The sequence below is a fragment of the Plectropomus leopardus genome, chromosome 9 (genome assembly GCF_026936395.1).
Source record: "Plectropomus leopardus strain MGB_pleo_1.0 chromosome 9, ASM2693639v1, whole genome shotgun sequence".
Lineage (NCBI taxonomy): Eukaryota > Metazoa > Chordata > Actinopteri > Perciformes > Serranidae > Plectropomus > Plectropomus leopardus.
In genome coordinates, this window is record NC_142184.1 from 2,707,706 (window position 1) to 2,728,365 (window position 20,660).

Below are 20,660 nucleotides of genomic sequence, written 5' to 3' on the forward strand. Positions count from 1 at the left end.
GCCAACAATGTGAATACTGTGTAAAATGTTACATTTTGAAATGCCTCAGTCTGGTGTGTTGACATTTCCTGACATTCAAGGTGAGCAGTTTTGTCTGTGCACCGAAAACAAGCTGACCTGATCTCACAGACTGAAGAAAAAAGGAAAACACAAAGAAGGAGCCGAGACAGAGGCATGGATTTAAAGGCAGACAGGAAGGACAACAGTAGGAGGCAAAAACCGAAAGAAACCAAGAAGGAGTCGATGAAAGAAGAGAAACTAATGGTGACCTTGAGCTGAGCTGAGCTGTAAGAAAACTTAACTGTTTAGGGCTCCTCAGCAGGGGAATAAAAGATGTGAGTACTCTTTGAACTCCTCTGTAGGTTTTTTGTATTGGTATTGAGAAGATTTGTTTCAGTGGCACAATAATAGATGTATGAAAAAACTTGTAAAAGCAAATCAGAGTTGAGATATATGCTTTACCAGATGTGTTTTCAAACTGCACTTTTCAGTTTCACATAAGAAAAAGATTTTAAAGATGAGGACTAGGGGGCTGTTTACACTGCCACACTTCGTGCATGATTTTTTTGGCCTTTCATTCACACAACAACAGCCTTAACTTAAGTATTATTTTTTGAAAATGCCACTCCTTCTTTCATCGTGTAAGCTGGCAATGTGAAAATCCTGTGAGGATGATGACATCACAGCTGCACTTGCCGCATGCAAAAAAAAAACAAAAGCTGCAAGAAAATTACTTAAAAATAATCAGACACACACACACACACAGAAAAGCATACTTGTCTGCTGCAGAGCCGTGTACACAGCTCTGCTCTACTGGCAACGGGAGAGGAGTTTGTAGTCTAAAACCCACATCCACACACTATTTTTGGTGGAAAAGGGGTATTAACATGCAAATGTAATGTTTCAATGTTTTGTAGAAATGTACAGTGTACAAATATCCTTTTTTTGGTGATTGAATTTAAAGGTGTACTTCCTGCAGGTTGGTAGAAGAGTTTTGGAATCCACCTTCACTTTCAGTATTGTGTGACTGTGTTCCCAATTTCTGTAACTTTCCTAAACAGACAACCCAAAATTGATGCCCACTTGATGCTGTGGTTGGCTCTCAAGCTCTCTTTCTTCATTTTTTCATAACTATTGGTCATTGAGCCGAACCAAAACACTATGAAAGACTTCAAAGAGAGACTAAACATGCACAGTTTAATGATTGCTCTCTCTCTCATTCACCCCATCCTCCAGCGGCACCTTTTGAGCCAATCACAAACACCTTTGGCCTTGGACTGTTGGACGAGCAGCATACAAATAAAGATATTTTCAAGCATAATCCTCTCTGACTTTTGTCAAAACTTAATTTGAATTCTGATCTAAAACTCAGACTTTATGAAGCCTAGAAGGTACTTAATAACATCTTCGAAAACTGACCTCAAACTACTAAATTGCACCCAGAATTTACTTTGTTACTTCCCTCAAATGAAAAGCATTTGGTTAATGTGGCAGCAGGAAATGAGTGCACAGTTTTTTGGAGCTCCTCAGCAAGAGAGAATCCTCCAAAGTAGCTAATAAGTGTTTTTCCAAATTGAAATGGTTATATTATCATATCAGAGGTTAAACAGCTGACGCTGGCAGCAGACTAACGGCTGTGTCGAGGTGTCATGAAATAGCAGAGTTCATCCGCCTCCTCGTCTCCTCTGTACACAGATTATTAAAATCCTCCTGATACCTCCATACAAATGCCAGTTTATGTCCTGCAATTAGCATTGGATCACAGATGACATCCTCTCTCAGTTTTCTGTTCTGGTGAGCACATTTGGAAAACCACAATGACATTTAAAAAAAAATGATGGTGCACTCAAACACAAAAGAGCAAAAGAGTGTTTCACAGAAAGGTCAATGCTGCTTTGGCAGAGTGTACTAGTACTAGTACTTTGCCTGCCCACTCTATAAGCATACTTGCTTTCTTTATATTACGTGGTTACCGGCAGCGTTATTACCTGATGTTGTCCTTCAGCATTTCATGGTTCCATCCGACCGCATTCTCAAGTGACGCCACCCGGGCGTGTTGCATGTGGACACACCACCGGTTATGTCAGAATACGTTCTCATCTGACGCCGTCCAGCCGCGTTCCAGGTGGACGCAAAAGGTGGCTTTTGGCATGGCATGTAAATTGTAAATGAACTGAACATGTTTACAGCCTGGCGCAAAAACTGTTTTGGTCCCTTTAGCTAATTTTGGCATTCATGACAACATAGGGATACATTTTTAAAATAACTTACCTGTTAACATTTTATTAAGGCTTAAAGTTACATCAAATTAAAGGCGGGCCGGCTGATAATGTACTCAGCTTCTCAGTCTGATCCATCTGTCACTCCTCCACACTTCCAGCCTCTCGTCTAAATGTGGTCACTTCTGTCTCCAAAAAACCAAGATAATAAAGGCTAAAATGTGAAACTCGAGGCTTCAAGTCCACAAACCATAATCCGTAACTTCTTTTAAATTACTGCTCAAAACCCATTTGTGTAGGGCTATCTTTTATGTGATGCCGTCTTTTTATTTCTTTTCTATTTCTTTTATTAATTTTTATGTATTTCACCTTTTTAATTTATGTTTTACGCATTTTATTTTCCTTTTGTTTGTGGTTTGATTGTTTTTGTTGTTTCTGCTGTTGTTTTTGGTCTATTTCTTGGTATTATTTTATATTGACATTGTGCTTCCCGCATCTTGTCCTCTGGTTTTAACTTTATCCTCTCTCTATAGTTTCCTCTCCATTGTGTTCAGCAGGACTGTTTGGTTTTCTGCTGTTGTATCGCAGCCTGTGCATCCCCTTTCTGCTTTGCTTTGTTTGTCAAAGCACTTTGTAAACTTTGTTTACGTAGCGTACTTAGCTCCGTCCATTATTGACGTATGATGGCAGACAGACGCATAACGGTTAGCTGTTCTAGATATGAAGGAACACTTTCATGTGCACCCCAAGACCCTCACATGAAGATTTTTTAATGACGTGTCTTGCTCTCTATAATTTAGCATCCTCTAATATTAGCGCCATGACTATTTAGCACACATGCAAGCTGAGTGTGTAACCTCGCAAACAGCAGAGCGAAATCTGCGGCGCCATTTGACTGGAGTCCACAGAGGACCACAGAGTCCACAGAGAGAGAGATCAAAAAATCACTTTGTGCAAACACTCTCTGCCCTCGGGCTTGAATAAATGATCATTTAACCAGCTAAACGTGATGACAGCCATTTGAATTTATTTTTTTTTCCACTCTTTTCTCTCAGGTCCTTAACTTAAAAACCATTTAACGTCCACAAATGAGACCCAGATAATTAAAATCTACAGGACTTGGGCTTTTAAAGGATGCTGGCGGCATTGTTCTGTGACGCTGAAACTTTTCAGTGTCATGTTCAAACTTCACTTCATATTAAGCTTTAATGTCCATATTTATTTTCCCTGTAGAGAAAATTACATTTCTGCTTTAATAGTCTGGACCCAGTCTGGCTACAACTGCAAATGTCATTCTGCAAAGTCCTCTAAATCCTCTCTTTTCCCCTTCATATTTTTATTAAATCCCTACTTAAAGTCATATTTTTGCATGTAAGCTGTAATATTACTGTAATCAGCCGCACCATCATATAGACAATGAAATCAGGAGACGTGATTATGAGCTTTCTCTCCATGGCAACAGTTTTTCATTTTGAGAAGACACCACACAAAGCATGGACACAGTCAGACGAGTGCGACGCAAGATAAGACACATTCAGGAGGGAAAAAAAGAGGTGGCGGTCTAAAAACCGTCTCTCTGATGCATATTTGTGAATCCTAACGGAGTAGAGAACTCGAGGAATGAGTCCTAAAAAACAAACAAAAACATGGTGGGAAAGGGAAATAAGCATTTTGGCAAGAAATGTCCTTAGTTTTAGAAAACTTTTTTTTAAGTCAGGGAAAATTTTCCAGAAAACTATATGTATAATTATCGTAATTATACATTTAGAATTATTTCACACAGAATCATTTTTAATATTAAAATTAGTTTGTTTTTGGGTTTTTTTTGTTTTTATCAGCATTCATGTTTCTTTGTTTTTTGGGGGGGGGTTGGTGATTATATAAATGATCTGGCCAGGGAACGCCTCAGAGTGTGTTCACAGACATTGTTTAGGTCGGCCTAATCGAGTTTTGGGCCCGAGTGTGGTGCGTCTGGTCAGTGTGAAAACAGCACCCTGGTGAGGACCAAAACGGCCGTACGGAGACCTCCCTGAGGAGGTGGACTCAGTGGACCCTCTCAAATCAAAATGATTGAGTACATTTTAAAGTCAAATAATCGAAAGGTCACCGGTGACTGTCGGACATTTACTTTTCATTCTCAGTTTAGGAAACTGAAAACAACGAGAGTGTTTGTTGATCTCGTCTCTCCGGGGCTTCGCATCTTAATCTAACATCTGAGCCCTTTTTGCTCACATTGTTATTCAGAATCTTTTCGTTATCGCCCATTTATTGATTCAACGGCAACATTACCGGGGAGAGGATAATGACTTCTATGATGGTTCAGTGGAGCGGTAATTATATTGTTTGTGCAATGAATGCTGGGAAAACAGTTATATCTGTCAGGCTGATGTTGTGAATCAGCTCAGGGAGGGAAATGGCGTTCTGTGGAGTTTAGCCGGGAAAGCTTAACAAGGAAATAAATTACGGCAAGCATGTCGTCATAATTGCATTTGTGTTATTTCCCAGGAGTCCCTAGTTTGTTACTGCTCCTCCCAAAATAACACAAATAAACACGCTCATCAAAGACGTCTCACTCTGTCCTCATCACCCTGTCTCTCTCTCTCTGTGTCTCAGTTTGTGAAAAATCTGATGACGTCAACATGTGACATTATTGTGACGCATCCTGAGACTGGCCTAGATACTCGGATTCTTTAAAAACAGCAATATTTCAGCGTGAAAATACTCCATTGGATGTGAAGGTCTGACACGCTGCACTTTAAAATGTACAAAAGAACCAACAGAAATAGCCAACTCATTTTGCAGAACAGTGCAGTAACTGTTCATATAGTTTTATTAATGATGCACAAGCTGGAGTTCATTTATTTATTTATTCACTGCTGGAGAGTTTCATCATAAACAAGGCAGTGGGTTGGATTTTAGGAATACTGCAGGACCCCTTACTCTTGACAAAGTATTTTATCTAGCCAAAATATTGTAAGAAGTCTCCCAGAATACTGGGGGCATGGCCAAGGTGTATGCTAATGTGAATGCTACTTTATTTTGAAGTATTTCAACTCAGGAAAGATGGTCTTTTAATAAAACTGGGCTGTCTCTGCAGTCGAAAAAGACAAATGCTTTTGAAACTGGAGTTACATGACAAAAAACAAAGTTAATGCCATAGAGAAAAAGAGAAAAGAGACGTGGCATTCGCTTTTGCTCAATAAGTAGAAAACCTACAACTACCAGAATGCACTGCACCGCACAGCACCAATAAAGCAGCCCCTGTCAGAACCTGTCATATATACATATATTTATATAATTTTCTACATTTTTTGGTTCATTTTCTTGTGTTTTTGTTTTTCACTTTTCTTTTTTGCTTATTTTCAGGTTATTTTCATGTAACGTTTTACCAATTTCTTACTAATTTTAGGGCCATGTTCCATGTTTTTAGAGAAATTAAAGCAATTTGCTCATGTTTCCAAAAGTTCAGGGTTATTAAGGGTTAATAATTAATAATAATTGAATGCCTTAAAGATGATTTATAGACCATTAAGACGAATACCTTTTGCATTGCTATTGTATGTTGTTACAAAATCTATTTAGTTTAGTGCTCATCCTCCACAAGCAGGTACCTCTGTCTTTTTCCATATTTTACTTCATAGATGCTGTAATAGACCACTCACCCTGCTGAACCGTCCCAGAGTTTTATCATTAACATCTAGATGTGATGTGTTATTTTTTATTTTGAGTCTTTATAAGAAAGTGTAAAATGTGCATGCATTTCGATGGTAAACATCAGCCACAGGGATTTTTCATGACTCAAAAGTAACTGGTATGGATGGATCTATAAAGTGAATGAGAGATAAGGGTGTAGGAATAACAGAGTGTCCTCCACATGTTTGATCCATCCAGCTGTTTGGCGCTCTGCTGTTAATGAGCAGAAACACTTGAGATGCATCGTCATGTTTTTGAGAGGGTCCTTTTCTCTTCCTCCCTCTTAATCAGGTTTGTTCCACTGCGACAGCCGAGTCCCACGATGCAGCGCAGCCGTCAGAGAGAAAGTTTAATAACATGGTCATACAGTTTATATTGTCCTTCAGAAGCTTTTTATGAACCAACACTGCCATCTCCTGCTGCAGAGTTACATAACCAACCCAAGCAAATCTAAACTCCTGCCAGGTCCTGAGTTTTATTATTTGAAATTAGTGTTGTATTTAAAAAAAAACGGTGTAAATACAAGAAAACACATAAAGCACAAACAATATGACACTGAAACATACAATAGTTGACATTAATCTGTACACAGGGCCACCTGCACCTTTGCATGTTCAAGCTCCACAGGAACAGATTAATAAGTGTACGCCATAACTCCATAGGGCCTATAATAATTTAGTGAGTGTTAACCCTTTTGACACCACAATGAATTTGCTGGATTTCTTAAAAAAATAAAAATTAAAAAAAATTGAAGACAATGAGAAACTTCAGAAACATCCCAAAAATTACCAAGATATTTGTAAAATAAATACATTAATTAATAATAATAAGAAGAATATAATAATAAAATTACCTGAAAATTTGCACACACAAGAAAGACGATTTACCGCTTTAACAAAGACTCTCAAAGGCAAAGAAAAACAAGGATCCTTTTTTTTTTTTGTCTTTTGCTTTAGTTGCGTATGTAGAACAATAAGCATGTGGGTTGATGTATCATCTTCATTTCATCTTGAAGTTAAATTGTGTCAAAATGCCTGAGCTCCCTCCTCTTCACTGCCCAGTAGAGGACCAGCAGCACCAGTGCAGCCGCAATGCCCGCCATGCCCAAACTTTTTAGCACCTGTGTGTTCAGACAGGAAATTATTTATTCGGTGATTTTTAATCTTGTTGTTAAGATGGGTTTTCTTTTTGGACATTAACACAACAATATGTCACTGTTTATATTTTATGGCGAGTAATAAGAAGAAAACAAAATCACTGAAATTATCATCAGTGCATCCCCAAATTCACCCCGTCCTAAAGCAAACCGTACTGTGTAAAGAAGAGCTGCTATGTGGTCTTGCCGGTCTGACATGGTCTGGTTCTGCTGGATTCCAGTAGAGTCCCACTGGGCCAGAGAGCTCTTGTAATCCAGATTGATAATCCCCTCAGGCAAAACCCGGATCCCCCAGTAAACCCTCTTCACCCTGCGGAAGCTGGCATCCTGCACGACACAGCGGTAAGTACCTGAAAACAACACGATTAGTTCATCGATTTATTTCTGTAATTATTTGTTAACCGTCATCAAGCAGGAAGCGTGTGTGTGTGTGTGTGCGTGTGTGTGTGTGTGTGTGTGTGTGTGTGTGTGTGTGCACGTGTGTGTGTGTGTGTGTGTGTGTGTGTATACATAAATGTGCACCTATGGCAGTCAGTGTTGTTCTGAGGCGGCCTTTTCTAAAAACAAGTAATTAAAAATACTTAAATTAATTTAAATGTATTTATTTATTGACTATTTATATATTTCAGTCTGTTTTACAGTTTTTCTACTTTCTTTATCATTTCATTATTTTCAACATATTTATTCATAATTTTACTTTCTGTTTTTATCCTTGAATTTACTCCATATTTACAGCTTGCATATTTTACTTATTCACTCGTCTACTTATTTATTTATTTATTTATTTTTGCTATTACCATGTAATTTATTAATCTACTTATCTGCTTAATTTTTTTAAAATTTCTGTTTATCAGTCTTATCCTGCCTCTGGTGTTTCCTCATTTTCTGGTTTTAATGAGTATAATTTTTTGTGTTTTTTCATCCACATGCTTGTGTGTGTGTGTGTGTGTGTGTGTGTGTGCGTGTGTGTGTGTGCGTGTGTGCGTGCTCGCTTTGGGAGGGGGGTTTGGTTTTACTGTATGAGGCACTTTGTGTAACAGTTCATTTGTACAAAAGGTGAAGTTGTAAAGCTAACGGCAGCATCAGATGACTTTTTAAAACACATTTTAAGGTCAGTTATTAATTTGAAAAAAATCTCTTTTGAAACATCTATTTTATTTGGATGTTATTTAGTTACGAATCAGCACCTGTAGAGTCAGACTGACACATCAGTACCTCCAACCTTATCTTTTCTGCACATTCAGATGCTGAATTTATCTTGAAATTTCACACAGTAACTACTGGTCTAACCCAACTCATGAACTAGCCTGGAAATAGAGTTTTGAGCTTAAACTACAATTTGGAGTCTGTGTGAGCACGAGTGGGTGTGTTTTACCTGCGTCCTCCTCCCTGACGGGGTCCAGAACGACTCGGTCCAGCAGAGGAGCAACCCAGTGAGCGAACAGAGAGTCGTCAGAGCTGATCACTCCTCGGGCGTAACGCCACGACACCCTGAGCCGTGAAAGAAAACGTCACACTGGACAAAGAGTGTCAAAGAGCTGCTGCAGCGACAGCTTCCTGACATGAACATGTGACACTCTACTTTGACAAAAGCAAGCTATGGATCGTTAAAGGGCAGAATGCAACATTTTAACAATTGTACTTACAGATTTAAAATGCTAAAATATTTTCAACTGATGTTTTGTTACTCTATTGAGTGGCTTTTTGAAGTGGACAAAAATTTTGTTTAAACACTGTTAAATAATGCATATTCTTTTGTACATTTACATTTCAATAGAAAGGGCAATGCACACCTTCAAAACTTATGTGGACAGGTGTGTAGGAGAAAAAACACACTGTCCTGTACTTGCAAAAAAAAAAAAAACAGTTTTATTAAATACTTAAGACAACGTTTCAGTCAGGTAAACCTGAATGAAGATGATGAAACGTTGTACTGAGTATTTAATAAAACTGGGTTTTTTTGCAAGTACAGGACAGTGTGCGGGACCTCTCTTCTTTTACATACATTTACATTTAAAATGTAAAAAAAACAAAAAATGTCTCATCACTCCAGCTCGTGTTGTTCTGCAGTCGGTCTCTAGTTCTGCAGAGTACAGTTTGCACCCCAAAATACACGAATGCCTCCTGAATCCTTAGTTCTTACCTCCAGGAGAACCTCCCCATCGCCTCCATGACGTCTCCCAGACAGTTGATCTCCAGTCTCTGTCCCGAGGTCACTGTCCTGGTCCTGAGTCCACACTGCCACGACTCCAAACACTTCACCTTACGGACACGACACTCCTCCGACACCTTCCATCAAGACACAAGCAAATGACCGAAATTTTTATTGTTATTTTTGTATGTTACATTTTGAATGTTATTAAAGTCCAAGCTTTTTCCCCTTATTCCTCAAACATTTAGTCTGGGATTTTTCGGACATCTCTGTAGTACCTCTGTTCCATCTTTACTTTTCTTGGCTTCTTCCATGACTGTCTCGCCATCTTTCAGTAAACACAGGGTTTGAGTTTTAAAGCCGAGCCCACAGGTGGCGCTGCAGGGAGAGCTGTCGACGATGACCTCCACCGGCACTTTATCCACCTGCTCCTCCAGGTTAACTGAGGTCAGAGGGTGGAGGAGGAGCAGGAGGAGGAGACTCACAGTCACATGTTTCATTTCGATGTTTGATAGTGAATCTGCTGGAAATAAAAAGTTATTTTAGTTTTCCACTCATTGCATGAAGTAAATGGAGCAGGAGCAATATTATTTCATCATAATTTTGGTTGAAAGAACTAATTTCGACGATCACGTGTCGCTTATAATATTCAGTTGAAGGGTTCCTTTAAAAAACAAGTGTGTCTGTCTATGCAGTTTTTTTTAAGTAACTGGTCCAGTTTATATATAATTTTTATTTCTTCCTATACTGCTACTTTTATGTGTTTTTTTCTATTGTATTGTCTATTTTAGTGTTTATATTCTTTAAAATATTTCTAGTATCTTTAAATACTTTTTTCTGTGTATGTATGTCCAGGAAAAGACTCAGAATTTTTAGAAGATTAACCACAAAAAATCGGCATAACAAAACCCCAAATGACAAAAAAAAATCATAATGAAGAGAAATGAAATAGCCACATAAAAAATACTACAAGAAGACACAAAACCACAAAACAGGCTTATGACTATGAAGTGATGTTAGACAATAAATAATTAATAAAGGGAAAAATCACCAGAGGGCTGCAATCTGCAGTTTTCAGCACTAGATGCCACTAAATTCTCACTAAAATCTTAATTTTTATTTCACACACAAGTTGGTAGGCGGTATGCACCTTTAAATGGTTTTCAGTCCGCCGGTAAACCAAAGAAAAAGAGGAGGGGCCGTCCGCGTTCTCGGTAACGGCGGCGCGCACGCAGACGTGCAATAATGTTAACTTAAAGATCCGAAACGACGCAAAAAGATGAAGACGACGGAGGAGAAGTGAGCTAACGGAGAGACTGAATAAAAAGAGAGAAAGGACCGCGTTTAACACCGGAAAGGCGACGGCTGCGGGATTATGAGGGGCCGAGGAGCGACGAGGAGGTCGCCCTGTTCCACCTGGACAGGTGAGTTAATAACGGCAGTTAACGACGAGTTAACTAACTAGCTAGCGGTTAGCTAACCGCGGCTAAGAGCTAACGTTAGCACACATGGCTCTCAGTCCGCCTGCTAACTTCATGTTTCGCTAGTAGTTATTACAAATCCACTGCGCACGAGGACGACGTGAACGTGTTTTGTATGTTTGTTTAACGCGCGCGCGAATTACTAATACAACAATGCAACCATGGATGTATTATATGTGCATTTTATGTTTATGCAACACATAAAATGCACTTTTTCAACCTGCCAAAAAGTAATTGTAGCTCTACGGAGCCCGGGAGGTGACATGTGATGTGTGTTTTTTGTTCGTTTATTTGTTTGTTTGTTTGTTTGTTTGTTTTTAGCAATTACTAATACAACACATAAAATGCACTTTTTCAACCTGCCAAACAAAAAGTGATTGCAGCTCCTATTTTGTCGCTGAAAGGCCCTTTCTGCCTCGATTTCATTGTCAGTGGTCATATTTTACAGATTATAGCCAAGCCCAGCCTGTTTTTTCCCATCCAAAAAGATAGTGGCATTATGAAAAAAAAAGACATTTAAAAAAATAAAATTCTGAAAATTAATTAATCACAAATTAATATTTGATATTTATGATTAGGACTGATGATGGTAAAAAAAACCAAAACAAACAATGAAAGTATACATATATAATATATATATATTATATAATATTTTGTAAAAATGATTTTAAAAATGTATCATGTGAAAAGAAAATGTCTCTATGATTGACCCTGCTTTTCAGAAAATGTGTATTTTTATATTTTATTTTTTAATTGTTATTATTATTTCCTTTTTCACCTTAAATTATCATTACTTAATTATTATCTATTTTTCTTATCATTATTATTATCATTTCATATAAAGTCCTATGTCAGGGAATGTTGAGGAGGGCATGGGAGGAGGGCAATAAGAAATGTAAGAAATGACCAAAAAATGCAAATGAATAAATAAATAAATAAATAAATAAAAGTACAAGAACGTTACTGGAAAATTAGAGGGGGAAAATTTAGGAAAATAACAAAATCCTAACAAAGGAATAACCAGAAAGATGTGCTTACAAAATAATAATAATTCTGTAAAAAAAAAATAAAAAAAAAATTAAAAATACAATTCTGATGAGTTTAAATACAGCTTTTTTGGACATTTTCCATAACTTCTAAAAAAATAGTTTTCCAGCTCTGTAAATTTCTAGCAGTTTGCTTGTTTTCCCATGTTTTTGCAAAAGAAATCGCACCAGTTAGCTCAGAGTTCAAAGGGTTACTTACATATTTATGAAGACAATTAAGTGATTCACAAAAAAATGTGACGTCACTCCATGTTTCAAAGGATTAACAGGAAATCACGTTTGGTCTTCAAATGAAGACCAAAACAAATTTGGAAAAATAATTTGATTGTCAAATGAGATAAGAATATTTTAAAAAATCATTGAAATATTGCAAAATGGAAAAAGTACTACATCTATTTAAATATCTATGCGCCCTAATTCCTGAATGACCACTTGTGTTTTCTGTTGTTTATGTCTTGTAATTTACTCTTTTCTTCTCTTTTTTTGTACAGAAGTTTTGTATTTTATCCTCTCACTGCAATCAAGATGTTCTGGTAGGTTCTCTTATTATTATTGTTGTATTTAGGTTAACATCGCTAGGGAATATGTAGAAGAAAGTTTTATTTATTTATTCCTTTTAAACTTAAATTATTCAAAAGTAGCAGTATACTTTGAAATCCAGGTCAAGTGTCAAAGTACAGTTAGATGACATTAACCCTGGAAGGCTGAAAAACACTTTACCACATAAAGTTTAATTTGTGCAATATTATATGTTCAAACTTCTGTAATCTGCACAACACACAGTACCTCTTTTGAATCTTTGCTGCCTCAGAGTTTAAACGTCCAGTCAGCTGCTCGGGGAGTCACTCACGCTCGTATTGGAGTCAAAATGAAACTGTAAAAAGTTGTTTTGATGAATCAAAACTGCTGCATCTACTGGGTTCAATTTTCAGATTTATTTTGATTTGAATATTGTTGTGACAACCAGAGTTTCCGACTTCAGGTTCCCTCCTTCTGGGGGTCAAAATGTGTTTAAAAAAAATTGATAAAAAATTGAAATACCTAATGAGAATATATCATGACCAGATAAATAACTTTTATTATGTAAAGAGTTTGAGATATGGATTAAAAAATAGTTCTTTCCTGTTTACTTTCCACCATTCCCTGTAATTCTTTGTTTAATTTAGTTGTTTTGTTTTTTTTTGCAATGTTAAGTTACAAAGTGCTTGTATGGCTGTTATTATTAATATATTTGCACTTTTTCTTATTGTTGATTATCATGGAAATAGTTGTGTAACCTGTTTTAAGCTTCAAAAAGAATTAAAAGAATCATATAAAAGCATAATTCTGAATTGAGTCATCATAATGTACAATATCATTTAATTAGAACAATAGCAAAATATAAATTACATTGAATTTTTCGTTGCAGTCATGGGAATTTATGGGACATAAAATTAGGATTGTAGCCACAAAAACTTGAGGAACTGGACAAAATCAGATGCACATATAAGTCATTTTGTGCATCTAACCTGTAATTAAAAAAAGTCAACTGCAGCAACATCTTTTTTTTTCTTTTAATCTCAGATGTGGTAAAGAGAAACTGAATTGATTTATGTTTTTAATGCAGAATTTTTCCTGTCGACTGATCCAAGTGAAAAATCAACTTGTTGCATGTGGAGGATGCTGCAGTTTTTAAACATGGCCAGCAGGTGTCAGACAAACTGCAGAGAGAAACAACAGAAACACAGCACAGACATATTAGACTGTAAATTCACTGTAGTCTTCATTTCACTGAGTTTATAAATCAAGGGACCATGTCTGCAAAATTAGCTGCAGCTAGAAGTCCAGGATACCTTGCATCAGTTGCATTTTAATGTAATGCCTATTAAATATAACGCAGCCTACATGTATTGTCCCTTTCACTTTTTATTTTTGAGCGTTAAAACATCTACAGTATGAAGGATATTTTTGATCAGAATTTAAATTTAAAGTCCAAATAGAAAATTAAAAGAGATAAAATGAAAAAGATTATAAATTTACCTCTTTACTAGGATCAATCAGGCCATAATTAAACATAAATGGAAAGTTTAACTCCAGCCTCGGCCCTTTGCTGTATGTCATCCCCTCTCTCTCTCTCTCTGCCCTTTTCACACTTGTGCTGTCCTATCAATTAAAAAAATCTTTAAAAAAAGGTTCAATTTAAAACGTAATAATTGTTTTATCGATTACATTGTTTTTGTAATTGATGGGAGCCAACATTTAAATTTAAGTTGATTTTTTGCACAGCTCTAATGTATATGGTCTGCATCACATGTAGAAGTGAGGCGTAAACAGCAGTTTGATTCTGTATCATGAAACTCTGAATCATGAATCTTGTATTTACAGTTTGCAGTTTGATGGGAACTTTTTACGTTTTGGTCCAGTCTGTCTGTCAGACCCACCAAAGGACCCATTTTCAGACAAAGACTGCGGTACATTTTTCACATTATCAATAACAAGACAAGAGTTATTTTTAAACTCATGACTGCTGATGAAACCAAATCTGGGAAAAGCACCAAGACACAAAACAGACCAACAGGAAAAACGCACTAAAGGAGCGTCACGAGGATGACTCAGCACCAGTGAAGGACAGAAGAAGCCAGTTCCAGTGGCCCAGTTGGCAGACCAGTAAAGTCAAACGTGGCCAACACCACATGTCTCTCTGCGTGTGTCTGAACAAAACTGTATGCATACAGAGAGAGAGATGTAGCGGGGGATGAGGAGGCGGGATGGGACAGAAGAGAAGTGGGGTGACGTGGAGGAAGGTGGAGGATGATGAACAGGTGTGATGGAGGAGAAATGGAAGTAGAAAAGGAGGAAGACAAACAAGAAGAATTGTTGTGTAACAACCGGAAGTGACAGAGAAGTGACAATTCAGCCCACAAGGAAATACGTCCATATTGGATGATGCCAGTTTATGTTGAACGCTAACACTCAGTGCCAGTGCAGGAAGTAGTGTCGTTTATTATCAGAAAGGAAGGAGGAGGTGAGGGAGTGGAGGTCGAGGTGGTTGTTTGTTTATTATAAGATCCCCATTAGCTGACGCCTAAGTGACAAGCTGCTTTTCCTGGGGTCCGAAACAACATAACGTTACATTACAACAAAAACAAGCAGTCATAAAAGTTATTAATAATAATAATAGTAATCAATCAAATAAGTAAGCAAATACATGATAATAGTAATATTAATGATAATATAAAAATACAACTACTGTAACAATAGTAATCAAAAGATAATATTTAATTCACCAATTAATCAACCAATTAAAATTCCTGAGTAAATAAAATAAAACAAAAAAATCAACTCTTAATTCTTAGTTAATTCTAAGTCCTTAATTATCTTACTCAAATCAGCAAAAAACAACCAATTAAAAAAATCAGTTAACACACCAAATGCAAATAACCAACCAACACACCACAGCTGCTGAAAGAAGACAATACAGAGACATCATTGGTTTAAGCTAAACAATATCACTTGCAATCATGAGCCAAAAAAAAACACACATCGGCATTTGGCGGGTCGGGGTTCATATTCAGTTGATGTATCCATCATTCACCATCACCATCATTCCCAAACAAAAGCTGCTGCATGCGGATATTACACAAAGCCAGTGTCTTTCAAATGTTGGATTTTGATGAAAAAAAAATGTTTTGAAGTTCGGAAAGTTTTTTTGTTTTTTTTCTGAGAACAGTAACTATCTCATTGCCATGTTCTTGGAATAATGTGGCCTTTTTTCCCCTCAAAAATGAGAAAAGGCCTACCGGGCTGTTCTTTATTTATCAGAGATGGGGGGTGGCTGATTTTTGTTTTCTGTTATTTTATCCTCCCTAAAGCTACAAATATTTCCATATGAGCCTTCCTGAATCAGTAGTGTCATTTTTTGTGATTTTTATTTTGGTGGACCTGCAAGTTTGCCGTGTTTTATTGTACAGCAAACAAAGAATGGACGACTTCAGTTGTAAACGCATGGTCAAAGTGATTTGCTCCAGAATATTCCCAAAATAAGGAATGTGTTACATTAAATTGTACACAACTCTAATGTAGTGTATTGTATTGTATAGCATTGAAAAAATGAACTACATCAGTATAATATAGAACCTGCATATTTGTCATCTGCATATTTAAAATGTAATATCAAACAATTTTATTGACATAAACGAAAACATGTTGCTAGGGCAACATGTTTTTTATTTGATTTAAAAAAATTCACTGCTCAATCCATGACATCACAGCTCAAACAATGACATCACTGCTCAATCCATGACATCACAGCTCAAACAATGACATCACTGCTCAATCCATGACATCACGGCTCAAACTGTGACATCACTCTTTATATAATAGAATGGAATGGAATTAAAGCCTTATGACATCATTTGTTTAGAATGTTGGGAGTCTATGTATATGGGTGATTCAGCTCACATTTTTAGTTCGAGTACAGTTCAGAGGAGAGATCGACAGTGAGATCACCTTCAGAGAAGACACTTGACAAGACAACACAGACGTCACAGAAGTCAACACATTCACTTCACAGAAGACGAGATGGAAAGTCCAATGAATTTTTACCTTAGCACATTGGAGGAGCAGGCGCGGTGTGAACTCAATGACAACGAGGCCACACTCACCCAGAGCTCAACCGAGGGGAGAGTCCTCCTGGACGTCCAGGAGGACATCCTGGCAAATATTCTGGATCTGCTCCAAGAAAAGAGGGAGAGTGTCGACTGGAGCCAAGAGAAACAAAAGCTACTGAAGGAGATTTGTGGTCTGAGAGCACAGCAGCAGCATTTGTCTCCGGCTCAAAGTCACCAACAGGAGACACTCACCACCATCAGCAACCTCCACAGCCAACTGGAGCTGATGAAGAAAGAGAAGGAAGCCCTAGTTAGGGAATTGGACACAACGAGGTCGCAGCTCTGCACCAATGCAAGGTCACCCGCAGAGGCCCGTACCAACAATAAGTTGGAGAACCAACTGAGATGTGAGATTGTTAAAGCTCAAAAATACCTTGAGCACCAGGCCCGCATCATCAGACTTCTCCAGCACAGATCGGCGCAAGCGGAACAACAAAAATGCGCTCTTCTGAGACAGTTGGAGGCAGCGAAGTTGGATATGGACCACATACTGCAGTTTTGTGCAGTCAGCACCAACCTGGAGCTTGAGCTGGAGAGCGTCCTGAAGGCAGAGCAACTGCAAGCTCAGAAAAATCATGAGCAGCAGTCCTCCCTCCTCAAGCACTTTCAAGATCGCTTGAAGCAGATGGAGGATGAAAAAGAGGCCTCTCAAGCGCAGTTGGGAAAGGACAAAAAATACAAGAACCAACTTGCGATTGCTCTGAAGAGGGCTCAGGAGGAGCACAAGACCAAAGAGCTCCAGTGGCAGGAGGAGAAGTCCACCCTCACTGCCCAGCTGCACAGACTGCAGGCACATTTGGCCGAGCCAAACCTGCAAGAAACCAACAGAAACTGTCTCGCAGCTCAAAAGTTAAAGTTCGATCTCAAGCTGCAGAAAGAACATCAAGAATGGGAAAAGGAGAGGACCGCCCTGCAGCAGGAAAATGACAACCTCACTGCTGCTCTAAAGAATGCAAAAGACCGGTTGAAAAAACACCGCAACACGTGGCAGGAGGAGTGGTCCACCCTCACTTCCAGGATTGACAAGCTGCAGGAGAGCCACGAGGCCCAGCTAAAGCTGCAAGAAACCAACAGAAACAACTATCTTGCAGCTCAAAAGATAAAGTTCGATCTCAAACTACAGGAGGAGCAACAAGGATGGGACAAGGAGAGGACCGCCCTGCAACAGAAAAACGATAACCTCGCTGCTGATCTACAGAATGCAGAAGACGAGTTGCAAAAACAGTGCAACATGTGGCAGGAGGAGCTGTCCACCCTCACTTCCAGGATTGACGAGCTGCAGGAGAGCCACGAGGCCCAGCTAAAGCTGCAAGAGGACAGCAACAAGAACTTTGTCTCTGTCCTCAAGAAAACGTTTGAGGACCAGCTGCAGAACGACTACCAGAGATGGCATAAAGAGAGGATTTCCCTGCTGCAGGAGACTGAGAAGGCTAGAGTTTCTTATGAAGCTCAGCTGAAAGACAAGCAGCAGGACAACAACGCCCTCAGCGCCACTCTGAAGAATGCACAAGAAGAGCTGCAAAGTAACAGCGACTTGTGGCAGGAGGAGCGGTCCACCCTGACTTCCCAGCTGGACAGATTGAGGGAAACTCATCTCGTCCAGCTGCAGACATTGGACAATGACCACAAGAACCTGGCAACTGCTCAAAGGACGACGTTTGATGATCAGCTGCGGAGCGACCGTCTCCTTTGGCAGCAGGAGAAGAACTCCCTGCGGCACGAGATGGAGCAAGCAGGAGCCGCCCACGAGGCTCAGCTGAGAAATCAACAAGAGGACAACAGCACCCTGACGGCCGCTCTGACGAAGGCAGAGTCGGAGTTGCAGAGGCACACTAACATGTGGCAGGAGGAGAAAGCATCGCTCCTCCAGGCCACCGAAAGCCTCAGAGTGACTCTGCTTGAAAAGGAGCAGGCTGAGGCCTCCCTCACGTCCCAGCTGGAGGACCTACAGAGCCAGGTTGACAAGAAGAAGAAGAAGAGAAAGTGGTACAAGCTCTTCTGATTCTTGGCTCAAGACAAAGACAAAGTACCAAAAAAGACATCACGCATTAATTCTTGTATAGCTGTGTGGATTAATCGTCCACTCGGAAAGTGATTTTCCGCTGTAAAAAATTGGTCCTCACAGCTATATGATAACTAATGCAAGTGCATCAGTTCTTCTGAACTTGTAAGGATTGCTCTTGACCCCCAGGAAGTGAATTTTTGGGGGTCAAGACTCAATTTCACACTCGGAAAGTAAATTTCTGATGTAAAATTGGTCCTCACAAGTAAATAAGAACTAATGCACACCCAGCCGTCCGTGGAGAGGGGATCTCTCTTTGAATTGCCTCCCCCGAGGTTTCTTCCCATGTCCATCTGCCTGTCCTGATGTTCATGGGGAGTTGTTCCTCGTCTTCATAGAGAGCTCGGGCTGGGCATCTGTTGCTGATCTGGGTCTTTTAGGCCCAGATCAGCAACAGAAAACCTTTTCATTTACTTATAATTAAAACACCCAACCACACCCCCTCCCATCTCCCCCATACCCCCCACCCCTACCCCACCCCATCTCCCCATAATCCCCCCAAAAAAATTAATAAATCCCCCCAAATCATTTAATGTTTATATGCCTGTTATTGAAAAGTTGCCTTACAGTCATGTAATATTGAATGCTTTTTAACAAATAAGGCAAACACTATAATGACTTCTTGTTTGCACCCTGTAGCCTGAATATAGAAATGTGCCAAGTATGTTTTGGTTCAGATATTGCTATTTTGTCAAGAGTTATGTTGGTCACTCAAAGAAAGTAATTATCTGTCAAAAGTGGTGAAACATTTCACAGAAATGTAGGTTTATTCAGCGCCTTTCAAACACAGCTGTAATTTCAAGCTTTAATGCAAAGAAATGTGTCACAATAGTTGAAAACACAATGGAAAGAATCATTTTTATTTGTATAAAATATGATCAAAATGATGACGTGACCTCTAGTGTCAGCTAATGGTGGTTTATGCACTTATTCAAATGGATAACAAAAGGTTAAATGAGTGGAAAAGAGATATGCCTGGAAAGAAAATATGAAAAAGGGAAGAGAAAAAAAGAGTCAAAGAGAGAAACAAACATTGTTTAAGATGATAAGCGGGATATTTTATTGTCAAAAAATTTAAAATAAACATAAAATAAAAGAATAGCATCAACATAAAGGCATAATAAAACATATGTGCATTATGCTTCAGTTTCACACTAGTATGTGAGAAATTCAAGAATGTCAAATATGAATACTATAATATTTAAAATATGCTTAGTATGTAAAGTTGGTGGTGGATGGTTTTGCTGTGAAAAACACGACGGCCACCTGCAGGGCTCCTCCCAGATTAGTAAGCGCCTTAATTTTGAGCTGCAAAGCCCCTTAATTAGGCATTGTTAACTACTGTTGGCACCACTAACTTAGCTGTGGTGACCCTGCTAAGGGTGCTAACCGAGCTAACAGTAAGACTATAGTTTGCAATGCTGAACGGGCTTTCATAAGCTGTTCGAAATAAGGCCTTTTAATTACTGGGGAAGACCAAAGGGTGGGTACAGTGTTTCCACAGTAACAACTTCCCACCACCATAGAGTTAATGCAGTTTTACATTTGTGCAAAATAACGATAAAAACACCTCAGCTTTAGTCTTATGCAGCGGTACCCAACCAGGGGGTTGCAGTCCAAAAGTGTGTTGCAGGTCCATTCTGATTGGTCTGCAAGTGACTCGCTACCATGTCAGGTTTGTGAAAAACACTGTTCATTTTGAAGTACAGTAAATAAGCAGCACAGAGCTTTTACATTGAAGTGCGTTAAGGGTTTTTTAAAGAACAGTCACTGTTTCATTGCCCTGGTCTTGGTATTATGTGGTCTTTTACCCCCAAAGAATAAGCCCACCACACTGTTCTTTATTTATCAGAGGAGAGGGTGGCTGTTTTGTTTTACCCTCCCCAAAGCTACAAATATTTCTCCTTGAGCCTTCCTGAATGACTTGGGTAAAGTGCATTAAGTATTTCTCCCACATGATGTGTTCAAGGACCATTGGAAATTTGATGATTCAATCATCATTTTTTATTTCTAATGTTTCTGGCTGTGACCAATAGTCTCATTTTTCAGGATTTTTATTTTGGTGGACCCGCAAGTTTAGAAGGCATGTTTTCTTAGAAGAAATAACCAAACATTTTAAAAGATTTTTAAAAGTCTGCACAGCTTTTTAATAGAAAAAGAATAATGGAAAAAAGCTAAAAATGAACAAAATTTAAGAAAAAA

At 38.6% G+C, this 20,660-nt stretch overlaps 2 protein-coding genes across 2 annotated transcripts; one reads left to right on the forward strand and one right to left on the reverse strand.

The window, feature by feature from the left end:
* Window positions 1–6,896: 6,896 nt before the first annotated feature.
* On the reverse strand, window positions 6,897–10,505 carry tmem81 (transmembrane protein 81). Its single transcript, XM_088081679.1, has 6 exons — window positions 10,371–10,505; window positions 9,499–9,740; window positions 9,212–9,357; window positions 8,444–8,559; window positions 7,225–7,418; window positions 6,897–7,032 (listed from the first exon to the last, which is right to left on the reverse strand). The coding sequence occupies exons 2-6, from the start codon at window positions 9,718–9,720 to the stop codon at window positions 6,928–6,930; spliced, it is 783 nt and encodes a 260-aa protein (XP_087937805.1). The 5' UTR covers window positions 9,721–9,740; window positions 10,371–10,505; the 3' UTR covers window positions 6,897–6,927.
* LOC121939498 (uncharacterized) lies at window positions 10,411–18,894 on the forward strand. Its single transcript, XM_088081678.1, has 3 exons — window positions 10,411–10,644; window positions 12,239–12,280; window positions 13,354–18,894. The coding sequence occupies exon 3, from the start codon at window positions 16,308–16,310 to the stop codon at window positions 18,396–18,398; it is 2,091 nt and encodes a 696-aa protein (XP_087937804.1). The 5' UTR covers window positions 10,411–10,644; window positions 12,239–12,280; window positions 13,354–16,307; the 3' UTR covers window positions 18,399–18,894.
* Window positions 18,895–20,660: the final 1,766 nt, after the last annotated feature.